Source organism: Rhinolophus hipposideros (genome assembly GCF_964194185.1).
Source record: "Rhinolophus hipposideros genome assembly, chromosome: 6".
NCBI lineage: Eukaryota > Metazoa > Chordata > Mammalia > Chiroptera > Rhinolophidae > Rhinolophus > Rhinolophus hipposideros.
Window position 1 is genome coordinate 77,525,917 of NC_138052.1, and position 24,587 is coordinate 77,550,503.

A 24,587-nucleotide genomic window follows, 5' to 3' on the forward strand; every position below is an offset into this window, starting at 1 on the left:
TGAGTCTTCCTAGTATTTACTTACCTTCAGCATCTAGAACTGTGCCTGGGACGGAATAGGTGTATGTTAATTATTGTTAGCTCTCATAGCACTCAGTGCCTCAAAGGAGATGTAGCTATGCATTGTGATTTGCATTATCCTGCGTTTACCAAGAAAATATTTATGTTCACCTTAAATGGCTGTTTCCTTTGGTGTCTATGATTAAAATACCAGACACGGAATATAATATTAATTTTAATGTTTCATTCCAATTTGTTTCTGGAGGTAAAACAAAGAGAGAAAAAGGTAAGGAAGATGAAATTAAATCTTGCATCTTAGAAGTTCTCAACCAAAATGCCCACTGGAAGTATGGATATCATGTCAAGGTAAAAGGCAGTTGTTTATGGCCATTTTCTTGGAGAAAAGCAGTTATATAGAGCATTCTTGTATCACTGAGTTTTTTGATCCCATCTTAGATCATATTTTGTTTTACACAGCTTAACTCCAAACATCCTCACCTAAATTTGGAGAATTTCCTTTCCTTGCTTTACCTCCTGGTTTATCTAAAATAAAATAAAAAAATCAAAGAAGCAAATATATTTCAAAAAATAATATGCCTCCTCAAAATTTTTGACTTTCCTAGAAATATGTTTTATTTTTAAATTAAACATTTTTTTACATTCCTAATCATGTTTCTTTTTTTGCTCTTGGCCAGGTCCTATTTGCCTGACTTACCTATGATGGGTCATATTTTATATCAAAATATTTTTACCTATGAGTCTACCATATAATATTGCCACATTTGTGCCTATATTTACATTAAAACTTTTACATGTAAGATTGGAATATTTGTTTTTTTAGAAACATTAAACACTAGGTATATTTGTTTACTTGAGTATTTTTCCAATTCAATTTGTTTACCATCTCAAAAGCATAGACTAACTATATATATTTCAGGCCTGGAGGATTTAGCAAATTTGTGCCACATCATATCACTTTGGAAGTTTGGCAGAATACAAGTAGCAAGCTACTAAAAATTGACCTGATTTCTAGAATATCCAGGGTAAATAGAGACATGTCTGCTCCAAGAGGTAAATCAAACAGTATCTGAAGACTGGCCCAATTGGATCAGACTTGAGTTATGAGGAAATTCCAAATGATAAGAATTCTGCTTGCTTTCTTTTTGGCCCAACTCAACTGTTAGAGTGAAAAAGACTACTTTCTACTTAACTCAGAATTCCCCTGAGTCACAATTAGAGCCAGCAGTGGCATAGCAAAACATAGCACACAGACTGCCCTGAATCTAAATAAAAAAGAGAAAGGAAAAAGAAAAAAGAAATTGATCTGGTTTATATGACTTTACTTTTATGTAACTCACATTTTACCTTCTCTAGAAGGAAACTAGTATTTAATATAATTAATTAGATTTTGGACTTTCCACGTATGTAGCAGCTTATTTTAAAATGCGTATAATACAGATATTTTGCATCCAATCATTTTTATACGTGTGTGTACATAAATATAGTTGTACATATACATATATGTGTATATATCTCAGAAGGTTTATATTCATGTAGCACCTCTGGTGTACTCTTATTATTGCATTTGCTGTGTCATCTTGTATCTTTCAAACACATCTTGCCCTCTTCAGTATAGTGTGAGCTGTGTGTGGCCAGAATTCATCTTTATCATCATTGTATTCCTAGTGCTTAAGATAATTCCTGATATAAAGCTGGTATTTAATAAATGTGTATTGAAAAGATTCTAGAAGGCACAATAAATGAATTGATGATTTATAATGATGTGGAATTAAGTGAAGGCTCAATACATGCTTGTTAAAGCAATTTATAAATACAAATGGATCCTGATGTACGATTTCTCAATTTTGTGAAAATGTGATATATACACATTCAATTGAAACTATACTTGGAACTTTTTAATGTTGCTCTTTTCCCAAGCTGGCAATATACGATATGATACTCTCCTGTGACACGGGGCAGCTCCCAGTCAGGCACGTGGTCACTGGGATAAATAAACAGCAGAAACATTACAGGGTGCTGTGTTGCCAGAGTTTCTCAGATATTGTGTTCTGTCCACACTTAATGTAGGCTAGGCTAAGGTATGTTGTTCAGTAGGTTAGATGTAGTAAATGTTTTTCTGACTTAAGATGTTTTCGATTTACAATGGTTTTGTCAGGATGTAACCCCCCTGTAAGTTGAGGAGCATCTGTAGTGCCTCTTAAGGAAAAGTCCAATTCTCAAGTCATTTAGGATCTCTATCTTTTACTCAACACTCTCGGTTTCCTTGTCTCAATGTCTCATCAGATGAATGCAGATCTGACTAGGCTTGTGTATCTCTATAACCTGCTGTCATAACTCAAAAAAAAAAAAGGCAGCTGAAAGAACCTCATGGGACTCATACTAAACAAACAAAAAAAGAATTCCATCTTACATTGTTCATCAAATATCAAGTAAAATATTTGCCAACACTTGTATAGTTTAACGAACAGGAGCTCTTCAGAACATGGTATTTGACTGGACCACAAACTGAACTCAAGAAAATAATAAAGCAAATACCTGTCAAAATAGTATAATGTACTTTATCATTCCCCTTCTCACAACAAACAGATGGATAGGAAGGTATATAAGTGGGTAGACAATAGATAGATAAAATAGAGAAACTTTAATTTATATGGCAAGTCTCTTAAAAGAAGAGGGTTACCTTTTGTTTCAATTAAGTTTTTGAACGTAGAATCTAGCCTCTTGTTTCAATCCCAGTGACACTGACAGATCTGCCAGTTTCTTTCTAAAGTGACTCTAAGAGATGCTTCTGTATTTAGCCACTCCTCCTTCCAATTTGCTTTTAATACCAGTACTGGATCAATCCTTCTAAAAAATAAACTTGACTATGCCACTCCCTTCTCTCACATCTTTTCTGGGTGTCTCACGTCTGACTGGCAGCCTCATTTCTCACTTCACTCTGGACCACAGTGAACAATCTTGTGCTTCACACATGTTCCTCATTCATTTGTCTAATAAACATTTGCTGTTGAGCCCATTCTGTGTCACTCATTGTACTGGGTGCTGGCGATGCAGAGATGAAATGAACACAGCTCTTCCTCTAAGAGCTCCCAGCCTTCGGAGTGAGACAGAACAGGGAGGACCGTTTAACACAGAGTACTCATTATGGTATATTCCTGGAAGGTGTTGCCTAGCTAGCCCAAGTCAAAAATAACACAGGAGGTGGTCATCCACGCCTCTTTCTTTCTAGCAAGCTTTCCCTCCTTTCTTTGGCTAACTCCTACTTGTCCTTTAATCTCAACTCAGATGTTATCTCCTCCGGGAAGTATTGATCGAATTCTCACTGTGGCCACTTCCGTCCTTTTCTGTATCACAGCATGTACCAGACGCATTTTTGTTACTGGTTTGTCTGTGAGCTCCTTGAGCACAAGAGCTATATATCTTCTCTTGTATCCCCATCACATTCCCTGTGATACATAAAGCCTTTACATTAATCTACTGGAGACATTATCAAACAATTGTTTCATGAATTAAGATTTATAATCTTAGAGTCCGGAAGGCATTTTAGCGTTCATATAGGCCAGCGTCCCATTACTTCTATAACTTTCATGACAGGATGGACATTCAACTTTCAGTTCTCTGACAAGAAGTGCAGTAAGTTCAAAGGAATGCAGCAAACAAATGCTATGAATGGTTATGTTGTAAACCCATATACACTTACTATTTTTGGAATATGACTTTAATCTGAACATGGTAAGAGGCAGAGCTTTGGTCACATGGCTTGTTTTGTGGAAGGAGAATTGTTGATCAAAAGATGATGGGACTGAGCAGATAAGATAAAGTGGCAGGAAACAGAACAAATGGTATCTAGCTTATAATTCCACAGGACTTCATCCTTCCTTCTGTGGTAAATACCTAAAACGATGCCTTTGATGGAAAACCACAAAGTATTTAGTTTTTGAATTTATGCTCTTATGTTCTTATCTTTGAATTTATGCTCTTATCTTGTCCTCAAGTACTGATTACTGTTTTTAGATTATAGGCGCTTTGATACCCAGCCAGTGCCTTCCCTATAATGTGGATCTCAGGTAATTGGAACTAAAGGATTTTTATTTGGTGGTGGTATCAGTAATTACTTATGACCTAATTTTTTTCTTTGGAATATCTGTGATTCTTTAGACTATTCCTCAGATTTGTACCCAAAGGAGCTGTACATTTTATGTGACACTGGACAGTCTGACAGGTCTAGAATCAGATTTCAAACGGGCAAATGTTTAAAACAAAATCATTAATTGTCAAAATTCAAGTTACAATTTCCCTTTTAAATTTTTTATTTTGATGCTTAAATTTATGTTAATTTAAGAGGAAAAATTGTTAAAATTTTATGATTGAATGTCTCCTCATACAGTCAAAGAAAAATACTGTTGTAGGGGTCAAATTTTATCTGTTCAATGGTTCAATAGATACATGCTTATGAAACTAGCACTCAGACTTAGTGTCATGTCTAAGTTTGCACATCTAGTAAGTGGGAAAGCCAGGAGTCAACCCTGATTTTCTTGCTAAAAATCTATTACTTATTCCACTATATCTTCAGTACCCAAGCACAGGTCCTTAGTTAAATATCCACAGTAGAGGCAAAAGTTTTAAAGCATTATTTATTTATGATCTATAAATGAGGTATTTATTAGCCCTTTTATATAATGTTAAAAAGGGTTCAGAAATAACATACAGCCATGAAGTAGAGGTTATATAGTATGGTCACATAAATTACCTTATCCAGTTTAATATGGTAGATTTTTATAAATGGAACAGTTTTATGAAAGTTAGTGTGGTTACCTGGGTTGTATTCTCTTTCTTGTTCAATGCCATTCCACCAGTCCAACTGCTCAGTGAAAGAGCAAGCAATGAATGGATGTTAGTGGATTTGGCTTCTCATTCCAGATTTCTCTGGAAGTGTCTAACTTGGTAAAATAATTTAATCTTTCTAGCCTCAGTTTTTCACTATGGAGCAAACCATGCACTGAATCCTACTGCTAAAATTTTTCAAATAAAAGCCATAAAATAATAACTAATAATAAGTAGCCTATATTGAACACTTCCTACTTTCTTGGAATTATGCTTTATTTGTATTATCTTATATAATTCTACCAATAACCTAACACTGGCTTACTGTGTACTGTGTCCATCATCTTCAAAAATAGTTATACACCCACCAATTCTCTTCATATGAATTTCTTATTAGTCATGGTGTGTGATGAAGAGTGAGTCATCTGTATAGATGTTTTACAATGCTCCTGACAAGAACAGAAAAGACATGAAACAAATACCTGGATTTTCAACTTCATTTTTTAATGCCATAAAAGACTTTTCCTCAGTTTTACATAGAAGACAAAGAGAAAGAATGCAGGGTTATTATAAGTCAGTGAACAACTATGTATGCTTAGAACTCCTCAGAATTTATAAGTAAAGTAATAGGTTCCACATAAACTTCTAATGTTGTTAGGGACTAAAACAAAAGTTTCTGTTTTGTAGTAGTAGTAGTATGGATAGTAATAGTAGAGGCATAATTGAGCCTACATGGAAAGGAAACAATATTCATGTGTTTAATTGTATTATATAACTAGTTGTTTTATTCTTTTGTTCATCTTTGGATATGTAGCAGTACAAAATTATAATCACAATGTTTTTATTGACCTGGCACGTTACATGATGACAAAACAGATCATTATCATAGAAAACATTCTCCAACAGTCGGTGCCTTGGGGGAGTATTTAAAGCTGCCTAGTAATAACTATAATCAGGGACTATTTCTGAGCTTTGTGATCTTTCTAATACTGTAATCCAGAGAAAGACAGTGAGGTTTGTGGTTCTATGGGAATCCCAAGAGACAAAGTACTACTCTACGGAATGACATTTTCAGCACACGTCTCAATTATCTAGATATGACATCATTGAATTACTTCTTTGAGAGCTTTGCTAGTTCAGGATTATCTACCACACATGCACACCCTACCTGTTATCCCACATCTATCTCCAAAATGATTTAACAGGTAAAGAAAATTATATCTCGATTGGAGATATTTTAAGCAAGTGTACTTTGGTCATAAACCATTAATTTAAATGCCAAGAAGTATCTAAAATAAATATTTTAAAAACAATTTAAAGGTGTTGATAGACTGACCAGTAACTAGTCATTGTTTTCACAATATGAAATAGGTTTTTACCACTGACAGGGTATAATTTTAAACTTCTTGAGATATTTCTGCCTCCCTCAAGTAGGATTAGACACAACAGAATACTGGCATATTCCCAGGAATCTGACTAAAAGCAGTCAGTGCCCTGGTTGGAATCTATCACCTTATCATAAATGTCCTGGACTGAGGAAGTGAAAGGTTCAGTTTCTATTTGTGAGAATGATTACATAACCTATCAATATAATTGCCTTATCCCTTTACTCCAATTATTCTGCAGGGGTGTTTCATGTGTGTATTTCTGTCTTTCTCTGTTCTTTTCTAAAGTCATATGCAGCAGGCTTACAAAGCACGAGTCTTCAAACTTTAGTGTCTTGGAATCACCTGGTGAACTTATTATCAATTTCCAAGGCCCTTACCCAGAAATTCTAATTTCTTAAATTGATGTTGGAGGTAATTGGCTGAAAACACTTTAAGAAACATTGGAAGTGTATAGTCACCAAAGAGCATTTCAGTGTAATGATTTAAACCTTTTCTGAGATGGGATGAAATAGTGTATCTTAAAGATATTTCTAAATCTACATGTCACATACTCTCTATTATGTTTACTGTCTTATTCATGTCTAATAGTTTGTTCCACTGGTGTTATTCTTCATATGCTCTCAATGGAGTTAGAACCTGAGTAATAGTTCTTCTACCATGCTTGAAAATTGGGCTTCTAAACCATTCTCCTCTCACTGATTGAGCTAGTGTTGGCCAACAATTTATAGCTAACAGAACCTTTTCCCTGTGTTTATCTGTAGTTAGGAGGTTGAAGAAACATGCATTCAACATTCAATATTTGAAACCCAACTAATAAGTAAATGATGCTTTGGTCAGTTTCTATATTACTATCATGCTTTGATTGTGTGCGTCTTATTTTTGCATAATCCTTTTCATACTTAAAAATATAAAAACCTCTAACTAAGTAGAAAATCAGAAAATGGTTTCTTTTTTTAGTAAAATGTTTCTCCAATTTACGTCCTTAGCCCTGAATTTGCCCTGAGAAAAAAAATTCTTCAGTCACTCAGAAACTGTCAGGGACATATTCTTCTGACTATTTCTGCTTACTTATTTCTTCCCTTTACATAGTGAAGGAAATGTGACAACTGTACCTTATTTTCTTGTGTCTACAAGCCCTCAGGGCATATGTGTTCAGGAACTTCTGTTTGGTACGCTCTTTGCTACTTACTTTAAAGAACAGAAAATACAGGAACTATCAAAGCATGTCAAACTATATATTTTTATGTACAATACCCAGGCGGTCCAAAGGTAGATGTAGGTCCACATGAAAATGCTTCTCTTTTTAAACTAGCCTTTAAACACATTAAGTTTTAATGTACACATATGATTTTATAACCCTTAGGGAGAACCAACAAAAGTGTATTATTTGGCCACATCCAAAACAATAAGTTATTTGTCATTTTCAAGTTATCATTTATTTGTTAGCAACATTTGCTTGGATGGTGATTAAAATAGTATTCTAGGGAAGATGGATAAAGGAGAAATATCTTTTTTAAAAAAACTAAGTAATGTTATGTTTTCTAAGAAATCGTATTTTTATTAGAGTTTGTTAACATATAATGTATCTGAAAAGATCTAGAATATTATGTTAGGTTTTATAAAACACTTTCTGTGAAAAAGATTGATGTCCATTTTACATATATATATATATATACACACACACACACACACACACACACACACATACACACACACACGAAGGATAACATGAAATCTATTGTGTGCTAAATAATATTATATAATTTTCTCAAAGAATGATACCCTAAAGTAAAATGTTTTAAGACAATAGGTACTCTTATTATTTATTTATAATATATTTTGTGCCTAATTTGAGAAAAGACTTGATGTTTCACAACCAAATTATATATAAAACAAGAAACAGAATGCAGTATCAAAGACTTAGAATGAGGTAAATATTGCAGTTAAGCATTAAGTGTCTGATAATTAAGGAAAAATGTGGGAATATCTGAATGACTTGATTGTCTATTAAATATCAACAAAATACATATTATCATATTTCTAACTTCCAATATAAATTAATTTATTGTATATATCCTTATGCAAGGGACAATCATTTCACAAAAGACAATATTTTCAAGAGTGGTCTTGCAGATTTGGAGGTAGGCTTTTGGGTTGCCAGTGGGCAGGTCCAAATTTCTTCTCATACAAAAAAAACATGAATTTATGTAAGTATTTGAACTGGTACTCAAGTAAAACCCCAGAGTTTTAAAACATAGAGCATTGTAATCTTAAGCTTGGAAAACTTTTAAAGCAGATGCATTTAAATATAAAAGAATCTCAGTACAATAGAAATCTAATTATTGATGTCATAATCGATATTCTAGAAATCTGATAAATAACAGTAGCGACTGACCAACCTACACATAAACTACAAAATGAGTTTCCAAGAACTTACATTAATTATATTAGGTAAAAATACTTCTATTAAGTAATTGAAAACTGGAATATATCTGTACAAATCTATGAATTGAGCTTTGCCATGAGAGCCGTGTTTTATGTTGAGTTGGATATTTTCTTTTTTCTGTTCTTTTTGTTGTTGTTGTATCTTTCACTCTTTTACTTGCTTTCTTCTCTGTTTTGATATGTCTTAATTAGAATTATCTAAGAAATTTGGCTACTTATAAGGCTCCTGATTCATGATACTAACACCTTCTAATCAACATTGGGGAAAGTACTGATGTTACTTTGCACTTTGCAACATTATATATGTACCCACCTAAAAATGAAACGAGGAATTTTACATATGTTAAATAGAGAAGTAACTAATCCATATACCATTTCAATTTGGAATTTAATCTGTGAATGACTGTTTTCGTTCCTGTTATAGAAGTCTTATTATGATGATATAAGATGATACAAGTTGAATCTTCAGCAGGTGAGAAATGTGATCAATGCCAAGTCATTTAGTTTGGCTTATGTCATTGAAATAAAAGGTTAATGACAAATTGCCAAACACTAAATAATCTAACATCTTTCATAATTATCCAACAGTGAAATGAATTATAGTGTACCAGTGATCAATGGTTCAGTAGATGGGATGAAAACATGTATGCTCTTAAAATAGAAATAGACTCAGAGATACACAGAACAAACTGGTGGTTGCTAGATGGGAGGAGGTTTGGGGGATGAGTGAGGAAGGTGAAGCGATTAGGAAGTATAAATTGATAGTCACAAAATAGTCACTGTTATGTGAAATACAATATGGGAAATATAATCAATAATGTTGTAAAGACTATATAGGGTGTCACATGGGTACTGGACTTATTAGGGGGATCACTGTATAGATTATATAAATACCTAACCACTGCACTGAAACTAATATAAAATAATATTGAATGTCAACTATAATTATATACACATATGTATATATATTTGTGTATATATGTATATATATATATTTCACAGGATGTAAAGTACAGCATAGGGAATGTAGTCAATGGTTTTGTAATAGCTATGTATGATGTCAAATCGGCAACAGACTTGGGTTATCGCTTTGTGAGGGGTGTAAATGCCTAATCATTATGTTATTTTGTACACCTGAAACTAATAATAATAATAAAAGAAAACATGTATGCTCTTACTAAGAAGCATTAGACTAAGAGAACCAGATCTAAGGCTTATTGAGAGAACAGGCTGGAATTTTAAGAACTAGAATTTTAAAAGCTGGAGTTTTAATGAAAGAAGAACTAAATCTGTCCTTAGAGAACTTTCAGGAAAAAGACGTTTAATAACAAAGGGTAGCAAAGATTGAAGCTCGCCACTCAAGTCCATAACTAACATTTCTGGTGAGAGAAGATCTCTTAGCTTTCCCACCCCCAACTGTACATCTTAATTGGGAAGAATACTGAGGTCCTGTAATATGTGGCATAATAACCATGATATGATAAAGTCAAGTGAAATATCTCATTCTTATATAAATAGCAACTTAAACTCCTTGGATTTCTTTTTTAAAAATCCATATTATAGGTAACTGTACCCTGATTCATATTGGCATTTGTGTTAGCCCTAACAGCTAAGATTCTGTTGCAGTTTACTATAAATTATGAATCAATGTCTGGACTTAGTACTTTTTTTAAACCTACTTAGAACTTTTCTTGCTTACATTCTCAAGCTAGGCTTTGGGCAAGGGGAGAGGGAGAAGAGTTTAGGTAGCTTCTTAGCTTACTTATCAAACCAGAAGATTGTATAATGGATCCCCAGCTATTCACAGTTAGGTTTTGTGATGTTTTGCAATATGGAGAGAGGAGAGTCTTTCCCATTACACACTAGGAATGGAATGCTAAAATTCCTGGTACCCACAGTTTCTTTTCATAGATTTGGAGGGAATTTGTTTCTATCTGAGCTTTCTTATCTTCTTTAATCCCACATTCAGTCTTCAGAGAGATTTAGGTAAAAATAATATTATACATCAGGAAGAAGTAATTAAAGGAAGCTGTGATGACTTTTAACTACGTCATAATACCATTTCGAAGAGTGGAGATAATCTGTGTTCCCAAAGCATTGATTAGGAATTTAAGTGAAGTTTTCCATGAATGGGTGGTATTTTAATACTATCATGTTGTCATTTTAAGTGAGTGTGGCCAAATAGTGTCTCCGGTGATCCCAGCAGCTTTTCCGTAGAGCAGAAGTAAATTTTTCCAAATCTTATTTTCTGTCAAGTAGCTTTGTCAGAGCAATACCAGCCTGAAATCTCCTAAAATGGTTGTCACTCAATAGATGGTTAGACTATGTACATTTCAAAAGTGCAACAAATTAAAAAGTGCTATCTGTTCAATCCGAATAATTTAATTAATTTAATTAATTTAATACATTTTTAAGGAGTATTATCTGAGTCTTCTCAGGAAGCCAGATGATGAATTTTAGATTATAAATTCACTTTATTTGTGCCTCTGATATTAAATGAAATCAGTATGACCAGCCAGCCCTTTCTTCTTCCAAAATTAGTTTTATTGATTAATTTAATTAATTAATTTATGGAGATTTCTATTTTTAAAAGAGTACTTGGAGTAATTTTCCATAATCCAGCATTTTCCCTTAGTCATTTTCTCACAGTTTTCTACCCTGCACATTTCTTATACTGCAGGATTCCTGGACTCTACTGAACAGTTAACATCATATGTCAATGAAAGTTCGCTAAGCTATGTCATTAAATGCCAAACACTAATTTTTTAAGAGTGTGTATAAATTGATAGAAATCTTATATTAAAAGAGTAGATACACCACAAAAAAATCAGTTAGAACTAAAACCAAGGTGTTAACAATGGCTACCACTTGATGTTAAAAGTAGCATATTGGACATTTTTTTTTACCATAGCTAACCACTGAGTTTGCTATAAATTTGTTCCATCTTGGTACTACTAATGTCAGATCAGATTTCCACAAAGTGATGGCTACAATTTTTCCTCTTCCAATTACAGGAGAGTCACTGGGTATTGAAGAATGGCAGATGATCGGAAAGATGACGCGAAGGTACCTCACTGGACCTCAGCTCAACTAACGGAGTCTTCCGCACACCCACATCCACCTGAGATTAAGGATCAGGGCGGGGCAGGGGAAGGACTTGTCAGAAGTGCCAACGGATTCCCATACAGAGAGGATGAAGAGGGTGCCTTTGGAGAACATGGGTCACAGAGCACTTACTCAGATACCAAAGAGAATGGGATCAACGGAGAGCTGACCTCAGCTGACAGAGAAACAGCAGGTAAGTAAGAGCTCTTCTGTCACCATTGCTTGCCTTGTGCTTTGAAGTCTGTTTATCCTGAAGGTGAATTAATTTACAGCTCTGATCCTGTTTTCACTAGTGCTAGGACTGAAATTTTAGTCAGTCAGGGGAAATAGACACAAAAAGGTGATAAAATATCATGGGAACTAGCACGACATTCCCTCAGATGAGTTGTAATCTCAATCTCATCTCCCTATTTAGTTTTTACCACTTTAATTTTCATAGACAAATTGCCAGTAACTCATTAAGAGAAAACTTCACAAATACTTTGCTACTGATTCTCTTGTATGATTTAGACCTAAATCTGATTGACTAATTAGAAGCACATTTACTTTTTAGGGCAGAAAGGAATGTAGAGTCCATCTCCCAGCCTTTAAAAAGGACAAAAAAGAGAGAGAAAAGAGAAAGAAAGAAAACTAACATAGACACACAGGAACCTTTTCATACTTCCTCAGATAGCTTTTTAAGGCCTAATATTAAGATACTTGAAGGAGAACATAATATAATATTTACTCTTAAGTACTTCCTTTCAAAGTATAATTTCTACCAATAGTCTTCTTTACCCTATGATTGATAATATTGTTATTAGTGGCCTAGTTATTAATGTAGCATTAATAGCATAGAAAAACACTAGCCTGCTCTAATATTCTTCACCATTATATTCATTTTTCCTGAAATTCAGAATTCAATGCATTTGAACACAGTAATTTATAGACATGCTAATCCAAAAAGGGTTCGTAAACTACAAGTAGTAAGAAAGATTATACTCCCTTCAAAATCACCCCTTATTTATTCAGTGATTGGTTTTCTATACTCCATCAGTTAGTTAGCAGCACTCATCAACTATATGCTCTGTTCAAAAAATATATTTAAATTTTAATGGGGAAATATGAAAGGCATTTCAAATGACTGAGGAGAAATTATGGATGTACGTAGTGTAAGAATTTTTTCAAATCGACACATTCCACAAAGTACTGTTGAGCATTTTTTATGTAGTACAAGGTGTGTTAGCTTCTGTGCCAGGGTGTGTTCAAGGAATGGTCTGTGAACATTGCAGAGCAGTGATCTGAAAGCTCACATGATGTTTGTCTATACAGTGAACCCAAATACAAAGCACAATGTGTTAAGTACCAAATGAGCAGTACAGAAAGACAAAGTTGAACTGGGATTGTTTCTGCTTAGGGCCAAAGTTCCCAAATTGTACACAAAGGCATCTTGGGCTGCCACAGCAAACTCACAGGGCTGTGGCAGAGTATTTTCAATACTCAAAAAAAAACAGAGTGGTAGTCAACATCTGTCAAACACTGCATGAACTGTTATCTGAAGGTAATTCACAGTTTTATCATTAGATCGCATTACATTCCTTTTCAAGATCTGGTATCATAGCCAAGTTCAGTTTTCAGCAGTTGCTGTGATACAAAGCAAGTACGCTGCAGAAATCCATGTGTAACAGGAAAAGAGGCTGGCAGCGTCCAGTCTAATTCAAGGATTCGAGAAGCTGTGTAGTGCTCCACAGGCCACACATCCCATTAGTAAGAAATTGTAGTTAAAAATGAAATAAAAATACTATTTTTACCTTTCATGATTACAATGAGCATTAAATGACGTAACGTGTACAAAGCGAAGGGCTTGAGGAATAGTATCTATTAATTGCTATTATTATTATTATCATTATTATTATTGGTGGTGGTGGGGTGGTGGTAGTGGTTTCAGTATGGACAGCAGGGCACTCTTGATCAAGGCATATTTTTCTATTGCCAAGTATAATATAATATGTAGAGGGTGGGATTTGAATGTCAGGAGCATTAACTAGGAAGATTTTGAAGGTATCGAGGCATGAAGAGATGAGGACATGTTAGAGCAAAATGGATGTGGCAAAGGAAAGAGATAATGTGATAGACCAAGATTTTTCTCATCATCATATCCTGTAGCACTTGATATTATACTTCAGGTACCCAATACATGTGTATTGAGTGAGGGAGGGAGGGAGGGAGGGAAGGAAGGAAGGAAGGAAGGAAGGAAGGAAGGAAGGAAGGAAGGAAGGAAGGAAGGAAGGAAGGAAGGAAGGAAGGAGAAAAAAGTTTATTTTCTAATTAATGGTGAAAACTATGGAAAAGTCTTCTTTTTTGTCTCTTGGACTCTCACCAGTTGATCCTCAGTATTATGCAGGCTTATAATATGAGGAAAAAATCGTGGTAGAGGGTTTGGTCAAGCAGTGGAGAACCAATTTGCTCACTATTTCATTTTTCCAATGGTCTTAATTAAGTATTTAAGAACATCTGAAAAATCTATTTGCCAGGTCGGTATGTCCGACCAGCTTCTTTGAGAAAATAATATAAATTTAGAAAGAGACTAATAGATGTTTCTTTTAAATTATGGGTTCAGGAGCATCCAAAGTTAATTTTGAATTCAGTTCAACATATATCACATTAATTTTATATTACTTTTGGGATATTGATTATAAAAGTTTTATATGTATATTCATAGTGACATATGTGGGTTACCAGAGTGATGTGTTCAGTTCAAACTATGGTGTGATTTTTAAACTAAGTTCCCTCCAGAAAACAGACCAAGTATTGAGTCATAAACTATCCATGTGTGGTAAATTACGGGAAAAGAAAAATGTAAAATATGGTCACCTCAAACCTACAGAGAATGTTCCAGTGATAAGTTAATGTGCAATTAAATGTCTCTTCAAACTTTAGCTGAATAAACTTTATTGTTGATGTTTTATATGTAACTGTTGTACAAATTACAAACAAAAATCATCCCCATTAAATAATAGTATCCTTAGATCTCATATGTGGTTTTTAAAAATCCTGTCCTTTGATGATGGAGACTACTGATATGAGCTGGCATTGTATTTTGAGGTGATTATTTTAAAGAGCAATATACTAGCCCACTCTTAGCATTCACATATAATTTGTCAGTATATTGCATTTTTCCCCTCTCAAGGGTATTTCTCAAGACGTTGTTACCATGATATTTCCCAGTATCATCAAGTCCTCAGCAATATGTTGTGGTGTTCAGACCATTACTAATTGAATGCAAAGATCTTTCTTCTACATTCCTTGTTTGCGATAGTCCTCTGTCTATTTTTAGAAAGAAACATTTCCCCAAGGTTATTTATTTTTATTTATCTCTACAAGCAAGCCCATGATAAATGGATTGCAATCATCATATCTCCCTCCTCCTTTCTTCCTTCGTCAGAATGGGCTTACTTCAACCAAAGGTCTTACAACTCATTCTCTCTTTTCCACCCTTTCCAATGTTCCCCTTCATTTCTGGGCCATAAAAATTTTTAAAGATACAAGCCTATCGCTTATTTTTGATCTATGTACTGAGACTTGGGGGTGGGGCAGAGAATGCTATAAGGCAATATTTTAAAATTGTATTTCCTTACAGCTTATACTTCTAGATTTTTGTCTCTTTCCTTACAATTTAAAGATAATCCATAGAAAGGTAGATAGAATTATTTGCTCCCCTATTATGGTTTAACTTTTGATACCTTAAGAATTTTTCTTACATTTATTCATTGAAGTGTCCCTTTAAAAAGCCACACCACAGAAGTTTGGAGAGTCTAGCCACTTAGGAAAGTTATTGTGATAATAAGACTAAAGCAGTCATTTTTTACATTGTTTTCCAAAGCATGAATCGTAGGAGTAAAGGCTTTTACTAAGCCCTTCCTCTCTTTTTCACCTTAACTTTATCGAAGGAAGCAAGAGGAGTGTATTTTGGTCCCCACAGAGTTCCAACTTGCAGCGAAAATTAGGAGCCTCATCTTTAAGTTTCTCTTCCAGGGATGGGGCCCAAGCTCATATTAGAATCCATATAAAGATCAAATGAAGATAACTGACGGCATCTGTCAGGTGACCTTTCGCAGTCTTCACAGTCTTGGATGGGTCTAGTCACCCATCCAAGATCACGTGACTACAGCCTGAATGCAGGCCTCATGCTGTATCTACTGGTGCTCTTTCCACTCTTTCCTCTGTCACCAGATTCAGAATAGCACAGCCGGTTACCCCCGTTATCAATTATAGCCAAAAAAAAGGTAAGCCTTTTATTGCAGCCCTGCCACATCCATGTACTGTTCAGCATGACAGAAAACCATAACTTTGTTCTCTGTTTTCAGTATGAATGGCGAAGACAATTTTCAGAGGAAAAGCATGCTTTAGTGATTTTGACTATCTTAAGGTATAGTGCTTCAAACACTAGTGAAAAACATTAGACAGGGTGTAAAGTGCCTTCATGACCATCAAAAGCCAGGGCCAGCATCTCTTTGAGTAAATGTAAAGATTAAAGGGAATTCCTTCAGGTAACTACGCACCCCCTTCCCAGGACTGTTTCATTTCCCCATTTCTGGGAATTCTGTCCAGGTCTACGCTTGCCAAAGAAGTGAGATCTGTGAAAACTCTTCCAGGTTATACATTGTCACTTTTCAGAGTCTACCAATGGAGCTGTGCCTTCTGAAGCTTTGGCCCGCCTTTAAACATCCACATAACTCAAGCAGCCAAGTGGTGAACATACTCAGATATATAAGTTTATTGTTGCCGAAATAATTAATTTAAGCTCGAAAATACATGATGGAGGAAAAGCTTGTTGTCATTATTCACATGCAAAAGACTGAATGTACCTTTAAGCTTCTCTGTTTCCCTTTTCAATCTTAGAATATTAGAACCTGCCTTTTCTTACCTCTACCATTCTCCTCTGCCAGTTTTCCTAGATTTGAGATTTACTAGTAAGAGCTAGCATTCTATTTAAATTACAGCACATAATATGTAGTAGTACATTAATGTACATAGAGCAAAACAGTACAGAGCCATTTCTCCTGCGAAGAAACTGAAGCTATCTGCACTACCCCTCAAGGCAAATAAACAAGCTGGCTGAACAATACAAGAGGTTGCAGATTTTCTTTTCCTTGTTGCCATGCCAACCACTCATTGCTCTGGCTGCCATTTCCCTGAGCTCCGCAGAGAGAGGAGTGTGCAGAGCTGAGTTATTTAGCATTCAAGGGTGGATCTGCGGAAAAGCACACCGCCTCACTGCGAAGCTCTGGGCCTGGTGGCGCCGATGGATGAGGACAGAAACTGGGGACCTTTTCAATGTTTTCCTTCGAAAGGTTAAGCATCTGGGGCTAGAAAGAGTGAGAAAGACAAGGATTGATAGAAAAGGCAATTTTACGAGGTTTGTATTTATCATGTTTGCTTTGTCCTATGTAGTCTCTATACCATTTGAAGCAGGTTATGAGTATCAGCTTCAGTCATAATGTGTGGTTTGTCTTGTTGGTAAATGAGAGAATCTAAACCTAATTGAGGGCTAGCTTATGTGTACATTACAATTAAGAACTGCATCTCTTATTCTGGGTAAGGTATGAGCTTGTCTATAGCATACATTGCTAGCCAGGGGTTATAATGTTTTAGAAATTGGAGGAAAAGACAGGCACCAGATAAAATTGTTTGTTTAAATGTGCAATTTTAGATAGGGTAGTTCTTCCTCTAAAAATTTACCGTATCTCTATCTTCAGCCAAGTCTTAAAACAATATGTGATTGTCTTAAACCAGTTATTCTAAATCAAAATATAAGAAAATTTGTTTTCTGCAAACCTGTTTTAATTAAACCAATGACTCAACAAATTAATACTTGGAATTTGAACTGCCTACAAACACGTCAAGTTATGAAGAGGCTGTTTCTAACACATTATAATATGATATTTAAAAACTAAGATGAATTTGCATACACATTTACTCCCATGTATGTTCTTCCAGCAAATTCCTCCCATGCACTTGTGGAAATCAGTCTCCTTTCTTTACTGTCTTGTTTTGTGCTGCATGTCAGAATTACATCACAAGTGCTTAAAAAAAAAAAAAGGTGTTTAGGTGTTTTATCATTCTCATCAGTCCACTGACACTTTGAAAAAAATATTTTGTTGAATTTGAATTTAATGCAACAGATTTGAGCGAAGAGCAATTCAGACCTGCTTGTAAAGTTACTCTGTCTGGCTTGTTTTTAAATGTAAATATAATTCAATTATTATTATATATTTTTTTACTGGATCCTTCCTCCTGATTTTGTATTTTCTAAGACCTTACCAAGTTTTCTCCTTTTAATTTGCTTTCATACTTTGTCATCATATTTTTCTTTTTAATGTATTCTAATTTTTTTGAGGATTAAAAAATCTCCATGTTTTGTATTAGAGAAGAATTCTAAGCATTTCATAATACCTTCTTTATTTGTAGTGAGCAGATGAAAATAATCAGTTATGGAAACAAGTCTTCCCGGATTCATTTTTGGACTGTCTAACCCTTTATTTTAGTTAGGATTATACACAGCCTTTATCTGTCTGGTTATAGTTCTAAGAATTCTCTCCTCACAAAATAAGGAAAAAAAGGAAGATAACAGAAAAACTCTAATACTGATTTGGAACAAATAAATCGCTCTAATATCGTGAGAATATATTCATCATCCATCAATAATGAAATTTTTCAAAAACTATGTCGTGTATATACATAAATTGATTATATTGCCTGTATACACCTGAGAAAAATAGTACACCAAATGCCACTGTGAAGGGTGGTTGTAGGTTTGATTTTATTGTTGTTGAGAGGTAGATTACAAAGTACCTAGCAGTCATCACTCCTTCCTCTTTTCTCCCCAACTCTTTCTGCTTCAGCATATGAAGCCTTTTTCTCTTCCTTTCATTCCCTCACACTTCACTGCTCCTCAGCACATTACATAAAGCACGTGCTCTGACTGTCAGGGGAGTCTGGCAATATCAGGAGCAGATGAACAGAACAACTGGTGCTGCATTGCAGACTTGGTAGTATGAGCATGATCTGACTTGGCATCATGAGTCCTGAGGGGAAAAGGACACTGAACCGCTTGCTGCCTAATCACTGTATAGCTCGTCTCACAGAATGAGTCACCATTCAGCAACACTCATAGAAAATACAATTCAAAACCCAGCCAAGCTATGGAGCAAAGAAAGAGGAATACATACTCGTATGTTCTAGGCTCTTGTTGCAACTTTTAACAAATCTACAAATGCTAGGTTGTTATTAGAGCACAGAAATGAAAGGTAAACATCAACTTTTATAGCTGATTTCAGTAGTATTCAAAACTTAAGAAGACTTTGGGCAAAATAGACAATAAGGGAGGAATCAAGATTCAGTGAAAAATCATCTTTAATATAGATGAGTCAGCTTCCTCAGCCTGAAAATTAGACTCAATATTTTCAGTCCAGATGTCTTATTTGGAAACACAGGCCAAGGCACTGCTGGGATATGAGCACCTCTGATTCTTGTATAAGTGACTCCAGCATGAACTGTCAGTCCTCTGATTGACATAACAATCTACTCTTTGGTAAAACAAGTTACATTTGTCCAACCAGTCTGTCGTGGTTTCATTCATGGCAGCATGGTGAAACAAGTAATGGAAAAACATTTGAAAGGGTACATACTACAGGAGAGATTATCAAAAGTCCATGATCAAAGGTACAGAGCTAATGTTGATTTCATTCGCTCAAATGAATCTTCTCTTCCAAACATTCCCATGTACCATGTTTAGCTCTTGCTAATAGCATTGATTATATTGGACATTTTATTGAGGTTACTTGTTGCTTGTTTTAATCCCCATGACTAGGTTGTATAATGTTTTGAGGTAATAGCTGTGCTTCATGAATCTTCATGTTTCTTTTGGTATCAAATGCAGTCCTTATTCTCTATAGTAAGTGCTAATAAATATTTTTGAATTGATATAAAGAAGAGAGAGAGTTCGTATCTGTGTTTGATTTCGAGAATGGAAATCACATCACAAAATGGGGCTACAGAAATTTTTATCACACTGTGAGCCATGCATTTGTGGTTCAGATTGCATTAGAAAGGAATACTGGAAATAAAGAGGCAAATAGAGAAAATATGAGAGGAGGCTAGACTCAATGTAAAGACTGTAGAACTGCTGGTTAGAACAGAAAAGAGTTAAGTAGGAACCCAACTACTGTAATAAAAGGAATGTTGTGAAAGGATATAGCGGAAGACTTGATGTGGTCTGAATGTGGGAGTGAACGTTTGGAGTAACGAAAATGTATTTTTGACTTAAGACAGAACTAAGATGTCTAATTAGAAATATTTTCTTGATGATAAAAATGACTGAACTGGGAAGAATATGAAAAGTCAGGATAAATGACCTAAGAGACATCTATAATCAAACAGCTAAGAAACACATGGATATTGACCAACTTTTCATGTTCATTCTGGCAAAATTAAGCCCAATGTAATAGTTGGCCTCAACTGAAAATCTCACTGAAATATCCTGCAAACAGAACTCTAAATGCACGTCCTTGTTCATCCTCTGACTATAGGGATTGCCGTACTGTTCTAGGTCAGGAGAATTAGAAAGGAATACTGGAAATAAAGAGGCAAATAGAGAAAATACGAGAGGAGGCTAGACTCAAAGTAAAGCCTGTAGAACTGCTGGTTAGAACAGAAAAGAGCTAAGTAGGAACCCAACTACTGTAATAAAAGGAACGTTTATTTCACTTCTGACAAGTGGACAATCTGAATCTTAAAGCAAATGGATGTTCTATGTCATAGACTTAATTATACTTCTTCTGTAAAGCAATGTACCAGTATTGTCTTGGAGAGATGTTGTATACCCCATTATCCGAAGTTCAGCCTGAATAAAGTATCACCAATATCCTCTTTTCTCTATTTCATCTTTGAGTCTATAAAATGATTTGAAAATGATAAAGTTTTACAATGTTTCCCTGAAAATAAGGCCTAGCCGGACAATCAGCTATAATACATCTTTTGGAACAAAAATTAATAGAAGACCCGGTCTTATTTTACTAGAAGACTGGATCTTAGATAATATAGTATAATATAATATAATATAATATAATATAATATAATATAATACCGGGTCTTATATTAATTTTTGCTCCAAAAGACGGATTAGAGATGATTGTCTAACTAGGTCTTATTTTCAGGGCAACATGGTTGTAAAAGATGTTCCTGTTTAAATTTTCTAATTCTAATCATTATGTATTTCAAAAAGAAAAAAAAAAAAAAAAGAAAAAAAAAGGAAAGAAACAGGACTTTTTCTCCAAGGAGGAAAATAACAGCAATAAAAGCAAATAATACTTTTATAAGCAATTTAAAAAATGAATCAGTTCATTGAATAATTTTTCTACGTGCTGCATGTTGTATTTTGCTATTCATTATCTTAAAGTCCAAGTACATTTTTCTCTTTCTTTAAAAATTTGCCATTGCGTGTTTTTCTCATCAGCTTGAAAAATAGAGACTTCTGACTAAAACATTGAAAATATTGGAATAAACCTACTCTCCTTAGAGTTCTACCAGAGCATAAATGCTGACAAAGGGAAAACTGCCTTTTCTCAAAATAAGAATTTTCATTAACTTGCCCTAGGTCACAAAGCATGTAAGATATTTCCTTGAGGCAGTTCTCTCCTAATTCATTGTCTTGATTGCATTAAGAAAGGAAGCAGAGTTGAATTTGAAGCAAGTATAGATGCCACTTTCAAATGGCACATTTTAGGAGGGGAAGTTCATTCAATCAGAATAGCAATGGTCCCTGTCCTCAAAAAAATATCTGCCATCTGATTTAAGAAAAATGTAGTGCTGGAAATGCTTTGTGGACCACATTGATCTTGCATGGGTGATCTGAATGCAACATTGAAAACACTGTCAAGAACTTGGCTGTTTTGGTGGCACAAGTTTCCTTTTCTAGTAAGAGTTTCGTTGTTTAAGGGTGCATTGTAGCTACCTTAACTGATAATTTAGCATTTTAGGATTATAATCATCAGCTAAGATTTAATTTAATTGTTTTAGTATGAAAGACTAAAAACCTCCCAAATTATGTTTCATTTTTTAAAGTAAATTTAAAAAATAATGAGCATTTATTTAATTCTAACGAGAAATACTTGAGTCCCAAATGATGGTAAATTTCAATTTTGCACTATTTTCTCCGATGCAACTGGATGTGAAAAAACTATATATACAGAATACTTTTCTTCACCAGGTCTGTAGCAAAATGGAAATTACCAAATATGCTTTGTAGATAATATTTTGGAAAATCTATCTGATTAAAATATTGAGGTGTTTATCTTATTTTGTTTTATAAAATTTTAAGACACTTCATTAATATAATGATTCCATTAAAACCATACTTCTCTTCCTATAGCTTTTCATTACTTTCTTGTTTACTGTAAGAGCGGGTCATTTTTGCCTCTGTGTTTCACGTTGCATTTCAGAATTATCCAAGAAAAATACAGCAGAAACCATAAAGTTCCCTGGTTTCTTTTACAGCAAACTATAAACTCGAATAAAACATTTTTGAGAGGTGAAGGATCTCTACAAAAGATGGGAAAATGCAAGAGGAATTCCCCTAGCAAAGGGAATGAAAATGAATCAGAAAAACCCCACTATTTTCAGGCATATTCTTAGAACCAGGAATTGGTCAACCTCTTCATGATCAGGACTACCATGTATGAAACATTTAAATTAGAGTTTAATATTTTTAAACAAGGTGCAAGTCCTGATTTAGAAATATTCTTTATATGTCAGGAAGAAAACAATATCATATGTTTTCATAGTAAATTGGATTTTCATTGCTATATTTTATTAAGAAAATGAAATGAAAGTTTATGAAATCTGATTTACCATATCATGAAGAAGTCCCACATATCTCTTCCATAGGATTGTGTTTTTCATGCCGACTGAAGTTATGTTTATAGACATACTATAGCTTTTGGTTATGGTAACATCTGCCTATTTGGGACCTTCCCTAAGCAAAATTACTAAGTAAATACAACTTGCCTTGAGCAACTTTCCATTTGCTTCCTGAACCCTATATCTTCATTTTCTTTAGGTTGTCAGCAGTCATCTTATATGCCCAGGATCCTACCCTCCACCTCACTGCAAAGCCCAGTCTCCTTGCCTGATGTCAACCTATCTATCTAGATAGCATCCCGTTCTTACGTTTTCCTCAGCTCTTCTGCTTTATCAAAATTGATATACCTTTACTTTTCTTTCTCTTTCTGCCGGACTCCTATAGTAGGACAACCAGACCTATTGCAATAATGAGTTATAGTTTTATGCTTTCTAGATATCACTTGAATTCTGATACAGCTTCAGTTTCTTCATATGAATACGTTGACAGTTTTAAGTATGATATAGATGGCACCTGCCATTTGCAAGTATTTCTAGAGGTGTGCTTGGTAACAATGAGACCCAGTACACAAAGACATGGATTGAAATGTGTATGTGTCATTGAGCTGGCTTCAACTTCTGGTGACCATATGAAGAAGTGGTGTCCACAATGTCCTGTCCTCAACAGCGCTTTGACAATATGGTGTGTTGAAGACTGAATGCAGAAGATAACCCAATTTCTCACAAGTGTACAAGGAGCGGTACAATTGTAATGGTTTCGACAAGATACAAAACTGAACGTTTCCAAGCTTGAAAAGCATTATCAGTTCCCTCAATGCCATAATGATTGTATTCATTTTATTGATATTAAAGCAATTGGAAAATTTCAGGGGACAAATTCCCCAAGAAATTTCTTGCTCAAATTAATTTAAGATCAATAAAATATTATAACCTGACTTAACTAGTAAATATGGGTTACAAATAACGATATAAATACACACAGAGTACTATGCTGAAAACTCCCAGAACCACCAGCAGCAAAACATTTAACTAGAATATGATAATATAAAGCTAGACTATGTTCACTTACTATATTTCTTCTGCTTAAATGTTTTTTCTTTCCTGTTTCCAGCTGGACCCTTAAAATTAGAAACAAAATTTTCCAGTAGGTACTATTTCTGATCTGTGCTTTGCTTTTCTGATTACTTTTGACTTCATAATATAGTATCCTTAACCTGTGATATCCTTCCACTGATAACCATCTTAATTTACTACACCTTCTCCCTTGACTAAATTTAAATGCTAAGTGGATTTTGTTCAAGCTCTAGAAACTTCATTTGAGAAGGTTAAGTTGTCAGTCTAAACAAATTGTGGATTTGAGTACACAGGTTGAGGTAGGAAAAACAAAAACAGAGAGGGGAAAATTCTCCTGATATCATATACTGTACTGCTTACCAATCTTAGCCCAACCAGCTTGCAAATACATTTCAGAAAAGGACCATACAAGTGACTGTGGATGGTTCAGTCACAATCTGTGGCCAATACTGGAAAAAAAATCTTAAGAACTAAACATCCTTCAATGAGATTTTCCCATCTCAAGTATGATTAAATGTAGGAACTCGATTTTTACTCATCTTTGTATCCCCCATTATGACTAAGCATAGTTTCACTATCTATAGTGGGTGCAATACAAAATCTGTTAAATTTCAGTACCCATCAGAACTAAACTTTGTGAAATCATTTCTTATCTTAAATGCATTTATCCCCATAGACTAGCTTTACCTCAAATGCATTTTTCCTCATGAACTAAAACTTTCCTTGTCTTAACCAAGAAATCTTTAGGAAAAAACCTGTGGAAGAAAAAGCTGGTAGGTAAAGATTGACAGCTGCAGTGTTGGCCTGAGTGACCCTTTGAGATAAATTGGGA

The 24,587-nt window shown here is 34.6% G+C and overlaps 1 protein-coding gene across 1 annotated transcript in view; it reads left to right on the forward strand.

Annotated features, from left to right (window-relative positions):
• The window catches only part of MAP2 (microtubule associated protein 2), a 255,906-nt gene that overhangs the window by 172,683 nt on the left and 58,636 nt on the right, over positions 1-24,587 (forward strand). The window contains exon 6 of the mRNA XM_081051061.1: positions 11,692-11,975. Coding sequence (XP_080907187.1) covers positions 11,714-11,975 — 262 coding nt within the window. The 5' untranslated portion in view covers positions 11,692-11,713. The remainder of the gene's footprint in view (positions 1-11,691; positions 11,976-24,587) is intronic.